The sequence below is a fragment of the Eretmochelys imbricata genome, chromosome 4, assembly GCF_965152235.1.
Source record: "Eretmochelys imbricata isolate rEreImb1 chromosome 4, rEreImb1.hap1, whole genome shotgun sequence".
NCBI classification, from domain to species: Eukaryota; Metazoa; Chordata; order Testudines; family Cheloniidae; genus Eretmochelys; species Eretmochelys imbricata.
In genome coordinates this window covers 126817486-126831085 of record NC_135575.1, presented here as the reverse complement: position 1 = coordinate 126831085, position 13600 = coordinate 126817486, and the positions used below count along the sequence as shown (strand labels likewise).

General features: G+C 39.5%; 1 protein-coding gene across 1 annotated transcript in view; it reads right to left on the bottom strand.

The window, feature by feature from the left end:
- Nucleotides 1-13600, bottom strand: part of POLN (DNA polymerase nu) — a 192962-nt gene that overhangs the window by 43301 nt on the left and 136061 nt on the right. The window contains exons 15-17 of the mRNA XM_077816181.1: nt 9772-9829; nt 7524-7601; nt 6536-6650 (exon numbers count right to left, since the gene is read on the bottom strand). Coding sequence (XP_077672307.1) covers nt 6536-6650; nt 7524-7601; nt 9772-9829 — 251 coding nt within the window. The remainder of the gene's footprint in view (nt 1-6535; nt 6651-7523; nt 7602-9771; nt 9830-13600) is intronic.

The window sequence follows — 13600 nt, the reverse complement described above, 5'->3', positions numbered from 1 at the left end:
TGCCAGCAATACCCCTCTTCCATGTACATTGGTCAAACTGGACAGTCTCTACGTAAAAGAATAAATGGACACAAATCAGACGTCAAGAATTATAACATTCATAAACCAGTTGGAGAACACTTCAATCTCTTTGGTCACTCAATTACAGACCTAAAAGTGGCAATTCTTCAACAAAAAGACTTCAAAAACAGACTCCAACGAGAGACTGCTGAATTGGAATTAATTTGCAAACTGGATACAATTAACTTAGGCTTGAATAGAGAATGGGAGTGGGTGGGTCATTACACAAAGTAAAACTATTTCCCCATGTTTATTCCCTCCAACACACACCCCACTGTTCCTCAGATATTCTTGTCAACTGCTGGAAATAGCCCACCTTGATTATCACTACAAAAAGCCCCCCTCCCGCCTCCCCCATGCTCTCCTGCTGGTAATAGCTCACCTTAAGTGATCACTCTCATTACAGTGTGTATGGTAACACTCATTGTTTCATGTTCTGTGTGTATATAAATCTCACCATTGTATTTTCCACTGAATGCATCCAATGAAGTGAGCTGTAACTCACGAAAGCTTATGCTCAAATAAATTTGTTGGTCTCTAAGGTGCCACAAGTACTCCTTTTCTTTTTGCATAAGTATAAGGTGGCTCTGCATTCTCATTCTAAATTTCTGACTTAAGGTAGTGTTGGAGTTTCACCTTAATACATCTGTAAAACTACTATTTGGTAGAGTTTTTCTCTAAACCTTATGATTTACAGGCGAGGCTAGGTTATATAGGCTATATATTAAATGGTCTCTTAGTTACTGTTTAGACAGGACAAAGGTTCTTCATAAATCTCTTAGGGTGTTTGTGGTATACGTAGACAAGTCTGAGTAGAGATTGTCTCAGTGAATTCAAATCTGTTATGACCTTGCTGGTTTCTGCACATGAATGTCTTAGAGCATGAGGTCCGAAAGCAGCGTTTCTGCTGCATAACAAAATACTTAAGGCTGATACCTGAAGCTCAGTTCACACATTTATGCAATATTATTGACTTGGCCTCTAGCCTGATGTCTGATTTAGCAGAGAAGGGCTTCAATCATTATTTAACCAGTTATGCTCAAACACACTGCCTTTGAAGATTATTAGTAGTTCATTTTCCACAAATCTATATGGGCAATTCTTGAAAGAACTGTGGAGACCTAGTCAGACACCAGAGAAAGAAGCAGCAGAAAGAACTTTGTTCAGTAGTTCTGGACAAGTTAAAAGGAAATAACCAAAGCAGAAAGGTGAATTCCAGTGGTTTGACTCAGGGGAACATATCAGCCACGTACTGATGGCCCCGTTCAGGGAAGCACTTAAGCACATGCTTAAAGTTAAGTCTGTGCTTAAGTGCTTTCATAAATAGGTATGCCAAGACCAGGACTAGCACATCCTGTGGTGGTGAACTGCTCCCCAGCTGAAAAGCATAACAAACCTCCATTTTATATCAGAGATCTACAGCCACAATGCAGTCAGGAAAAACATTTTGCCACAGGACACCAAAAGGACTCATTGACTTTTAACTTCATTTATTCTTTAATCCCAGTCTATCTTTGACAGAGAATTCATAAACTATTGATCCCTCTGCCTAGCTAGGAACGATACAGCACTTTACCTTAGTATTTGAGTGCCTCCCAGATTTAAGTCATACTCTCTCTTTCCTTCTTCTAAGTGGAATTTTTAAACAAAATTGCTTATTATTCATTTATTGTGGGAAGGCTAGGTCAGAGAAGTCAGATTTATACTTTACTCTGAGTTGGTTGTCATTTGGATCTCTTGTGGCAGTAAACGCCACAGTGCTTGGACAGCTGCCAAGAAAGCTTTCATTTTCCCTCTTATGAGTCTCAGTCTTGTGGTGACAGTTCTATTCTTCCAGAGAAATGAAACTGTCATGGGGAATCATGATTATGGAGAGCGAGGTGATCTTGCAGGTTGCTTGGACCAATTATATAAAGCATTTTGAAGATTAGGACCAAAATCTTGAACTTCACTGTATTTGATGATGAGTGGTGCACTAGGGCAATGTATTTGTGGTTGTCTATGTTAGAGATAAAAGGGCTGGTTGGAAATTTTCCACTGGAACTATTTTTCAACAGAAAATGCCCTTTTCATAAAATCAAAATTTGATACAGGTAAATTTCAATTTGCTAAAAAATTTTCATTTTCCATCCAGAATATTGCTGGCAATTTTAAAATCTAGATTGGATTTTTTTTTAAATAAAAATATATGCTCTAGTTCAAACAGGAGTTATATTGGGGAAATTTTATGGTCTGTGTTATACAGGAGGTCAGACATGATCACAATGGTCCCTTCTGGCCTTGAAAGTTATAAACCTTTGAAAATTGGGCTCCTTGCTGCCTGCCTGGAAGGATCTTGTCAATTTCACTTTCAGCCATCAGGGAAAATGCAAAATTGACAAGAGCTTTTCAGGCACACTGCTGGGGAGATACAGTGGGCCTGTGGGGAAGGCAGGGAGGATGAGTGTGCCTCCTATTGCCTCTCATTTGCCTCTCAAGTCAACCTCATAGGATCTATAATTAAGTCTTAATTTATTAGCATTGAAATTATTCTGTTTGAATCACAATCATCTTAAAGGGAAAATTCAAATAACTCATTTATTGTTTTAAGATTATTGTGATACGTTGACATATATAATTATAAAATTGAGAACTTATATAGCACTTTAAAAAGGTAAAACACTGTATAAACATGAATTAACTCTCATAACACTGCTGTGAGCTAAGTATTATCATCCCTATTTTACAGAGGGGGAAAAATCAGAGAAAATATTTATATCAAGTTATTTCCAGAACCAAACAGAGCCAGAGGCAGAGCAAGACTTGAAATATAGGAGGAGTTCCTGGCCCAAGTGCAGGTATCTCTTTCTAGTAGATCATGGTGCTTTCTCATGTAGGTAGTGTTAGCAGTTAATCATTGCTTAAGAGCCATCAAAGGGCAAAACAGTGTCTTTGAGTGTGTAACTACAAATCACAACTAACCTGCACTCAACTTCCTTCTACAAGATCTTTACATTTTAATTAATTTTAGTTTTATATAAAAACTATTTATTTGCTTATTTCTTCGATTACTGCACTTAATATGCAATAAGCAAACACTGTGTCTTCTAACCTTCGTTAGGTTTTAATAATTGGAAAAATGTTTTATCTACTAGATGTTTTTGTTTTACCAGTGTTTGTACTGGCTATGTTTAAACACAGTGTACTCAGTGTTTTTGTCTTTGCTATTTTGTTCACTGTTTTTTAGATTGTTATGTTTTATTTGCCATGTATTTACATAGAACCACCACATACACAAACTGTACCCTAGTGTATGGAAATTAGATATTTGCACACATTCAGATACTCAATGTTTTCCAGGCAGAATGTAGGGCATGAATTTTAAAATATGTCCTTAAGTGTTAGTTTGGATCCATACAGCTTATAACCCATCTGAAACCATAAGTCTCTTTGCAATATCATAATCGTTTCCACAGCAGCTAAACATATGTCATAAATTAAGGATTCTGACTACAAGAGCTGAATAAGAATTAGGAATGACAAAATATTCTAAAAGTTCTTGTTTTTAATAGAAGACTTCTTAAGCAGCAAGAAGGAGAGAAAACTACAGAAAGTCTGTGTGCTCATACAGAACCTAGTACACTAGATCCCCGATCCTGGTTAAAGTCACTGGGTGTTTCTGTAATTAATAATGATCATAATAATATGTATATTATAAAGTTGCTTCCAAACAGAAAGTTTTCTTGAAGTTGAAAAGAGAAGGCAGCCACTGTTTGAAGAATCATTATGTAATAGTTTTGTAGACACATCATCTCACTCATATCTGATAAAAATATTTGACTGTAACATTTCATTGAAGTTGAAGTTCCTGTGTAGCAACTATACGAGGCTGGAAGCTGCCAAGAGCTGTGAGATTACTGACGAGAATAACATATCTGGAGCCCTGCCCAGAACTGAGACAAAATTTGATTCATATTCATGCATACACTTACAATATACCTCCAAAATGGAATAAGGATTTAATTCCAAGAGGTTCCAATGACATGATAATATGTCACACTTAATTATATCAGGAGATGCTCAAAATCGAATCTAACAATTATTTTCTAATAAGTGTGCTCTTATCAGTCGATTGTCTTTCTAGAGCTCCACTCCTGGGGATCTGTGCATCCGTGAGTCTTGTACCATCAGGCTACCCATCCCACCTGCATTGATTGAAGAATCGTAAGGTGGATGCATCCGATGAAGTGAGCTGTAGCTCGATGAAGTGAGCTGTAGCTCAATGAAGTGAGCTGTAGCTCACGAAAGCTTATGCTTAAATAAATTTGTTAGTCTCTAAGGTGCCACAAGTCCTCCTTTTCTTTTAGTAGAAACTCAGTAGCAGAGAAAATCAGCAGATGCTGGGACTGATGGACTCTGATGATGTTATCGGTGCCTGACTGGTTTTTACACCCTTTACTGTGGATGGCCTTTCTCCCCACTTTGCTCCCAACAAAATTCCATACAAACAAATAAAAAAAAGAAAAACAAAAAAAGGGTAATTTACATAAGGCTTGCAGACCATCACTTTGTTCACTCTGCTTGTACGCTACGCCCTCTCTCTCCAATCATTTGTCTATCTTGTCTATTGAGACTGTAAACTCTTTGGGGCATGGACTGTCTCTTACTGCATGTTTGTAAAGTGCCTAGCACAATGGAGTCCCAATCTCAGTTGGTGTCTCTAGGTACTACCATATACAAACTAATAAGTAAGGCTGCGAGTTTGTCATGGAGGTCATGGATTCTGTGACTTTCTGTTACCTCCATAACTTCTGCAGTGGCCGGTGTGCCTGGCCACGTGCATCGGCCACTGCTGGGGCAGTTTCGGGCCGCTGTCCCCCCACAGCAGCAGCAGGAGTTTGGATGTGGGAGGAGGCTCAGGGTTGGGGCTCAGGAGGGGGTGAGGGCTTAGGGTGGTGCTTATCTCGGGAGGTGCTCCCTGGAAGTGGCAACATCCCTTGGCTCCTAGGTGGAGCCATGGCCAGGGGACTCTGTGCGCTGCCTCCACCTGCAGGTGCCACATCTGCAGCTCCCATTGACCATGGTTCCTGGCCAATGGGAGCTGCGGAGCCGGTGCTCGGGGTGGAGGCAGTGTGCAGAGCTGCCTGGCCTCGTCTCTGCCTAGGAGCTGAGGAAGGGGTATGTCACTGGTTCCAGGGAGGCATGGAGCCACGTAGGGAACCTGCCAGCCCCGCCACCCCTCCCCAGCACCAGTGGGGGTCCCAGGCCACGCGCTGTCCGCCTCCCACCCGAGCGCCCATCCCCGAACACCCGTGGCACCCCCAGGCTACCCCTAGCCCAAGATTTAGTCAGGAGTATATAGTACAAGTCATGAACAGGTCGCAAGCCATGAATTTTTGTTTACTGCCCGTGACCTATCCATGACTTTTACTAAAAATACCTGTGACTAAAACATAGCCTTACTAATAAGTATACACTTTAAATAATGCAGTTACTAGAAATACACCATTTTTTCTTCATTCTCTGGAGATCAACAAAGAGTAATAATCCCAAGAACAGGGCTGAGAAGGACTTAATTAAATAAGGAGTGAAACACTGCTCTTTCTCTGAGGGTCTGCCAGGAGACTGAAGTATCAACAAGTAGATAAGCCCTGATTGGAGCCACAAGAATCCCATGAGTGCTGTCCTCTCTGTTTTCTGTACAGGCAGAACTTTGTTTTCCAACGCCTTTAGCAGATGTCTAAGGTTTTCAAAATACTTGTGATGTAATTAGAGAGAATATTATCATCAGGAGACTTGACAGAGAGAAAAGATGTTTTGTAATCCTTCAGGAAGCTAATTTATGTCAACAGCTGAGCCGATCCTTTTAAAATGTATTTGTGAATAACTATGCAATAAAAAATTGTCAAGATTTATAACATGTTATTTGCAATGAGTTATTTGACCAGTTCTAGTCGTCAGGCTCATCTAGGTCAGTATTATTTGAGCCTTGAGAGAGATTATTCATATATTCAATGGTAATGAGAGCTGTGGAGGAGAAGGGGGTGAATAGAACCCCTGCATTGCTTTGGAGGACATGGGTGAGGAACTCTAATACCCTTTCATAATTCTGAAATCCTTTTGGTGTGCTTGTCAGCTCCCAATCTTTTGAAAAAGTAACAAATTTTCAAGGAAATAAGTATTGTTTCTAAATACAAGATTTCACTATGAATATACAGTAATACAAGAGTTGAAGGTACTTTTGTCATTTTGTTGGTCTAGTTCATTGGTTTTCAACCATTTTTCTTTTGTGGACCCCTAAAACATTTCAGATGGAGGTATGGATCTCTTTGAAAATCTTAGACATAATCTGCAGACACCCAGGGGTCTGCAGATGACAGGTTGAAAACCACTGGCCTAGTTTACATCAGATGAGGTGAGCTGTAGCTCACGAAAGCTCCTGCTCAAATAAATTGGTTAGTCTCTAAGGTGCCACAAGTACTCCTTTTCTTCTTACCATTGAGAAGCCAGTGTAGTAAACACATCAGTGGTTTCAGGTTCTTGGAATAGTTTCAGAAGTTCTGGATCACAGGATAGGTGTGCAAGGATTCTTAATTCAATATGGGAAAAATCTAGCAAATAAAACTCTCTCAATTAGTACCCTTGCAACTTTTCTATTATTATACTTTTTAACATCCTTTCCATATTTATTTCCATTCTTATATTTTTCAGTTACAGGGCAACAGAATTTTATAGAATTCATGTTTTTTCACAAAAGGTTATACTTTTGTGAAAAAAACTCAAAAACAAAACAATGTAAAACTTTAGCGCCTACAAGTCGAAGCATGAAGGGACATACAAATGTTTAGCATATCTGGCATGTAAATACTTTGCATCATCAGCTACAATACCTGTTCTTACTTTCAAGTGACATTGTAAATTAAAAGCAACCAGCATTATCTCCCATAAATGTAAACAAACTTGTTTGTTTTAGCAATTGACTGAACAAGAAGTAGGACTGAGTGGACTTCTATGAGGTGAATAGAAAAACATCCAAAATATTTATAATACATTTAAATTGGTATTCTACTATTAACAGTGTGATTAAACCTGCAATTAACTGACTACTTTTTAATCTAGTTAATTTGCTTTGAAATAATCACATGCATTAACTGTGATTAATTGACAGCTCTAGTGAGAATTAACCTTGCCCAAGGCATGAAAACTTTCTGCATGAATGATTAAAGTTTGGCAAAGTTATAGGTGTTTATGCTGAAAAGTATTAGGTAGCTTTACAGATAGATGTTGCTACCAGCACTGCCTATAATACAGACATTCAGACTCTGCTTGTGAGGAATGGGCCACACTTGAAGATAACTACACTTAACATCAATGCTTTTCCTTCACAAGGTCAATGAAGATATAGTGGCATCCAAAAGAGGACTGGCAGCAGATATCACAGGACATTTGTTAATAATAAACAATTATAATGGAAATTTTCTTACCTGCTGCTAAGAACATATATCCTTTAGCTGAAACAAACAATGTTCTTGGAGAAATAGTTACTATTTCATTTTCTTTTCCTAGAGAGGAGATGGGAGAAACATATATTACATCACAGAAACAAAACAAAACAACAATAAAACTTTGTTGTAAAACAGGCAAGGTTGCTAAGCACAGGACCTCTGACAGACCACCACAAATGCAAGGAATTGAAAAGTTAAGCCATCTAACAGCACTTACCCTGTACTCTACAAATAAATAATGAATTAATTTCCTACTGCAGACACAATTTCCTAGGAAATTATTTCCATGTGTACTGAGTCTTTACAGAAGAAAGGACAGGATGACAAGTAAAGTGAATGCATTACTGGAATCCTGTTCCACTTGGTGTAGGAAAGGCAACAATGCTTGAAGCATAGTATATTTCCTCTACTACTGATTGTTACCAACTGACTGTAAAAGTTGCAAAGGAGGAAATGAGAATGTCTGGAGTAGTTTGCAAAGGGAAGGAAAACCTGAAAAAAATGTAGTTTTGCAAAGTACATATGATTAGGGCTCAGTGTTTGTCACGGACGTCACAGAAGTTACAGATTCTGTGACTTCTTGTGACCTCCGTGACTTCTGCAGCAGCCAGTGTGGCTGACTGCAGGGCCGCCCAATCAGCTGGCCCCAGAGCCAGCTGCTCAGGCGGTCCTGCAGACAGCCACACCGGTCCCTACTCAAGTGCCTCTGCATCCAGTCGCTTGGGCGGCCCCACAGCCAGCCGCTGCAGCTGGCCCTGGGACCACCTGAGCAGCAGTTTCAGGAGCGGCTGGAGCTCCCACAGCTTGGCGGCTCCCAGCAGCTGTCCCAGGGCAGCCGGAGCAGCAGCTGGCCCCAGGGCTCCTCACTCCCTGGCAGTGACTGGAGCAGTTGCTGGCCCCCGCAGGGCCTCCCCCCAGTGGCAGTCGGAGAAGCCACTGGCCCCCCAGGACTCCTCCCATGTCGTGTCTGGAGCAGCCACTGGTCCCCTGGGACTCCCCCTTCCACGGCGGTGGCCAGAGCAGTTGCTGGCCCCTGGGTCTCCCCCCACAAGCAGTGCCCCTTCCCCTAAGATTCATTCAGGAGTATTTATGGTATAAGTCATGGATAGGTCACGGGCCGTGATTTTTTGTTTCTTGCCCATGACCTGTCCATGGCTTTTACCAAAAATACTCATGATTAAATTGTCGCCTTACATATGATCCAGGAGCATCATTAATGAATTTTGGCAGACTCAGTCTAGGTCTGCCTATGTGTTGTAGTACACATTGGGTAGCATGCATATGTATCCACTGTTTGTACAGATGACATAGCTAAAAATGACATGGGAAATTACAAACAAATTGCCAGCTTTAGAAATTTAGATTTTTTTCTCATCTCAGATAGACTCTTATCATTTTAAGGTTTTTATTGTTATTCCAAACTCCGCTCCTCCTTTCACTTGCACTTGTATAAACCCTTTTGCTTCATTATATTGAACTGTATCCTATTCCAAAGCCTCCAGTGCAAAGCCAACCACTACTCCCTCCAAAAACAAAGCGCAACAAAGCAACAGCAGCAGTTCTACACCGTGGTCCTGTGCAGCTACCTGCGGGAAGAAAAGGTTATGTAAGCAAGTCTCTCTTACGCTACAGTTCACTGTTGAGGGTCCAGTCCTTTCTCTATCACTTGGGTCATGATTCCCTAGGACTTACAGCCCTCTCTGTACTATCTTCCTTGAATCCAGTTTATAGCATCCATCTGACAAGCAATCAAAGGATATTTTGGTCCTTAGCCATTAGTTTGATTTACATGGCCTAGTCAATCTAGCATTGGCAACTCCCTAGGAGAAGCTTTCTGAGATGAAAGCACAGGAAAACTTCTTAGTAAGATAAGGCAGGATAACTTGGTTCCATTACAACTATGCAAGCTCCAAACTGTGGGAAAAGAACACAAACTGAAGGTAGGGGGACTGGCCAGGAGAGCAGAGAACATTTAAATTGATGAACTTGCTTCCTTAAATCAAGGAAGAGGCAGCAAACCCACATTCTGTACCTGCAAGAAGCAGCAGAAAGATAATTTAAAAGATAATGTTGTATTATAACTACACAGTTTGAATGTAGTCTTTCTTCATTTTTGAGATGTTGGTATGCCTTAATAGTACTTGATCACATATTTTTATTCAAACACTTACTTAGATAAATGCATGTCCTTTTATAAAACTATATAAACAAAAGCTTTTACCTTTACCTTTTACATATTGCTTCTTAATAATTTGAACTGGATACTTGGAGATACCTTGGATATTCTGTAAATAAAATAACAGGAAGTAAAAATTTACAGGAATTGAAAATGTATTTTAAAAGTATAATTTAGCAGAACATCAAATATTAATTTGATTATATAATGTTAACATATTTTGTTTGTTTTATATTAAACAATATTTGAACTATATTTTGACAATATACATATACTTAATTTTTCAGTACATAATGTAAAATTAAGATTTTGAATTATATGACATAAAAACCCAACTAATGGAAATGATAATTATGTATGGCATACACTCACATGTATGTCATGAAATGTACACTAAAATTTCAAGTATGGAATTGGGGTGTTAGAGAGTCTAGTGGGGTTAAGATGGGTAACTAAATTATTGTATCAACAGATGAGAAAGAGAAGCAAGCACAGCAAAACTATGAAAATTGAGTGTGGTCTGGAAAGCCATATTAAGTAGAAGAGAAGGCTATAAAGACTTACATGATGGAGAATTGAGAAAGTCTAAAAAGCTTAAGAGAAGAGAAGGCATTATTATGATAAGAGAGATTTGAAGTAAGTTTTGGGTGGAGTGATTGCCATATATGCAGGTTACTCATGTTGGCTTAAGAATCATTAAATTAGGGTACGAGGTTAAATCTGGACTCTTTCATATCATAATACATAGAATTGTTATTTTGCTTATCTAAAAAATATGTTTTTAGTTAACCCAAGTAGCCATTCTGTGTACTGTATATACTTGGAGCCAATCTGTCAGCGCATGACAGGATGCTTCAGGGCAACTTGGAATAGTGGGGGAAACACATGGCTGGGTACACTTTTCTGCTCCTTTAGAGAAACAATATTCATCCTAGCTGCAGGCTACGGCTTACACACTGAAAGGCTGATCAAACCCCCAAGCTAGCAGATCACTTCTCCCAGCACTGTGATGCACCAGCCAGGGCAGTCAGCCAGAACGTTACCCTAAATCTAGAGCAAAATCCCTCTCTGCTGATACACCGATGGGAAGGGCCTGGGCCAGGCTTAAATTCAGCCAGAGATGTCCAGAGCAGAGCTCTAGTAAATATTTTCAAACCCTCAGGAGCCCCGGTGTGCCTTGCAGGGCTGAAGCCCTGAGCCCTGTAGCTCTGGGAAATACTCAATGAGAATTTAAGCCCTGGGAAAATTAAAGGTTCTGAACACTCTTTTCCTCTACTAGCACACCTCTGCAACACAGGACAAAGTTTTGCCCTATATTTAGCATTTTATTTGCTATTCCACATTTTTCTTCACCCTTTTCTTTGGAACCATCACCTGGTAAAAGCAAGTGGGCATACATTGCTGTCAATTTTTCTGTGACTGAACAAGAAAGACACCTGTGGATCTTTGCCCTTCTTTACTGTAATATTTCTGGCGTACTGTGAAACTTTGAACAATGAGAATGGATATCTAGATGAATCATGCTTTATGTAAGGATAGGATTCAAGTAAAAATCTAAGATTTTCCAAAGTTATAAGATGTTCTAACACAGTTGTCTTCACTTTCGGGAATAAAATTGAATTCTACAGGAATTGTTTATCCTTGAAAGACTCTTACATGTTGATCCTGATTTGTGGATGAACCACCAAACATAATAATTCAGACAAAAAGCTTTTTTTAAATTTTAACCTGTTTTATCTCAAATATTATTTTCAGATACTATAGCCTCATGAGCTTACACTGCCTACTATTGTTGCATTTTTAAATTTATAATAAATTATGGAAGGGGTTGTTTATTAAGTACAGCAAATGTACAAGTATAAAAGCTGAGAACTGTCTAGCTTATCAGTAAAGAAGACAATGCAGGGCTAGGTGTCAAAGGGATAATAATTTAGCCTTCACTTTTAGAGACCTGGATTCACAGCCTGTAAGAGTTACCAATGAAAGGTATCACTGGAATCAGTAAGGACTATCAGTGAAGTGTGAAACATGACATCCGTGATAACTTCCTCCTGTTACTTTGTAACACTATTCCCCATCACCTGGACAGGCAGCATCTGACAATACATGACACGTAACATCTAGCATATGATAATGTGTGTCAACCCAATTGTTATCAGTTCATATAATACATCTGTACATAACTCAGTGGTTAGATGAAAGTGCCAAAGTTATATGTTGGAGGATTCAAGAATGTTGGGAGCAGGGATGTACAATTTCAAAATAAGAAAAGTCACTCCCTATGCAGTTTTGAACTCAGAACCATTTTTTTTAAAGCTAAAAGGTATGCAATCAAATTAAAAAGTAAATTAAGTTAAAATTTTAGCAATCCATGTACACCTATAATGGAATAAAATAGAAAAAAGTAAAAATGATTTCCCCCAGTACCACTATGAGGGTATTCACAATTAAATGTTTCAGAGTAGCAGCCGTGTTAGTCTGTATTCGCAAAAAGAAAAGGAGTACTTGTGGCACCTTAGAGACTAACCAATTTATTTGAGCATAAGCTTTCGTGAGCTACAGCTCACTTCATCGGATGCATTCAGTGGAAAATACAGTGGGGAGATTTATATACACACAGAACATGAAACAATGGGTGTTACCATATACACTGTAATGAGAGTGATCAGGTAAGGGGAGCTATTACCAGCAGGAGAGCGGGGGTGGTGGTGGTGGTGGACCTTTTGTAGTAATAACCAAGGTGGGCCATTTCCAGCAGTTGACAAGAACGTCTGAGGAACAGTGGGGAGTGGGGGGGGGGATAAACATGGGGAAATAGTTTTACTTTGTGTAATGACCCATCCACTCCCAGTCTCTATTCAAGCCTAAGTTAATTGTATCCAGTTTGCAAATTAATTCCAATTCAGCAGTCTCTCGTTGGAGTCTGTTTTTGAAGTTTTTTTTGTTGAAGAATTGCCACTTTTAGGTCTGTAATCGAGTGACCAGAGAGATTGAAGTGTTCTCCAACTAGTTTTTGAATGTTATAATTCTTGACGTCTGATTTGTGTCCATTTATTCTTTTATGTAGAGACTGTCCAGTTTGACCAATGTACATGGCAGAGGGGCATTGCTGGCACATGACAGCATATATCACATTGGTAGATGTGCAGGTGAACGAGCCTCTGATCGTGTGGCTGATGTGATTAGGCCTATGATGGTGTCCCCTGAATAGATATGTGGACACAGTTGGCAACGGGCTTTGTTGCAAGGATAGGTTCCTGGGTTAGTGGTTCTGTTGTGTGGTGTGTGGTTGCTGGTGAGTATTTGCTTCAGGTTGGGGGGCTGTCTGTAAGCAAGGACTGGCCTGTCTCCCAAGATCTGTGAGAGTGATGGGTCGTCCTTCAGGATAGGTTGTAGATCTTTGATGATGCGTTGGAGAGGTTTTAGTTGGGGGCTGAAGGTGACGGCTAGTGGCGTTCTGTTATTTTCTTTGTTGGGCCTGTCCTGTAGTAGGTGACTTCTAGGTACTCTTCTGGCTCTGTCAATCTGTCAATGTGTATAAGATGGGCCTCTGCCTAAACAACACACACAAATATATAGTGCATTACTAAATTAAGTCCATTATTTTTTCACATTACAGGAAAACTAAGAACATTTTTCTCAGCCCACTAATGTGCAGACTGACAAGGAAAGAAACACTTATTATCACGAATAAATGTTTTGAAATTTGTTTTTTAATTCTTGATTTGAAAGTAGCAGTTCTAAACATTTGTGTTGATAGCCATTCTGATGTAAAATAATGTGGGGTTTGTGATACCAGGGATAAATTTTCAAAATGACAGCTACATAAATTGTGTGCACATAATCCACATTTATGTGCACAAAACAAGTATAGTAAATG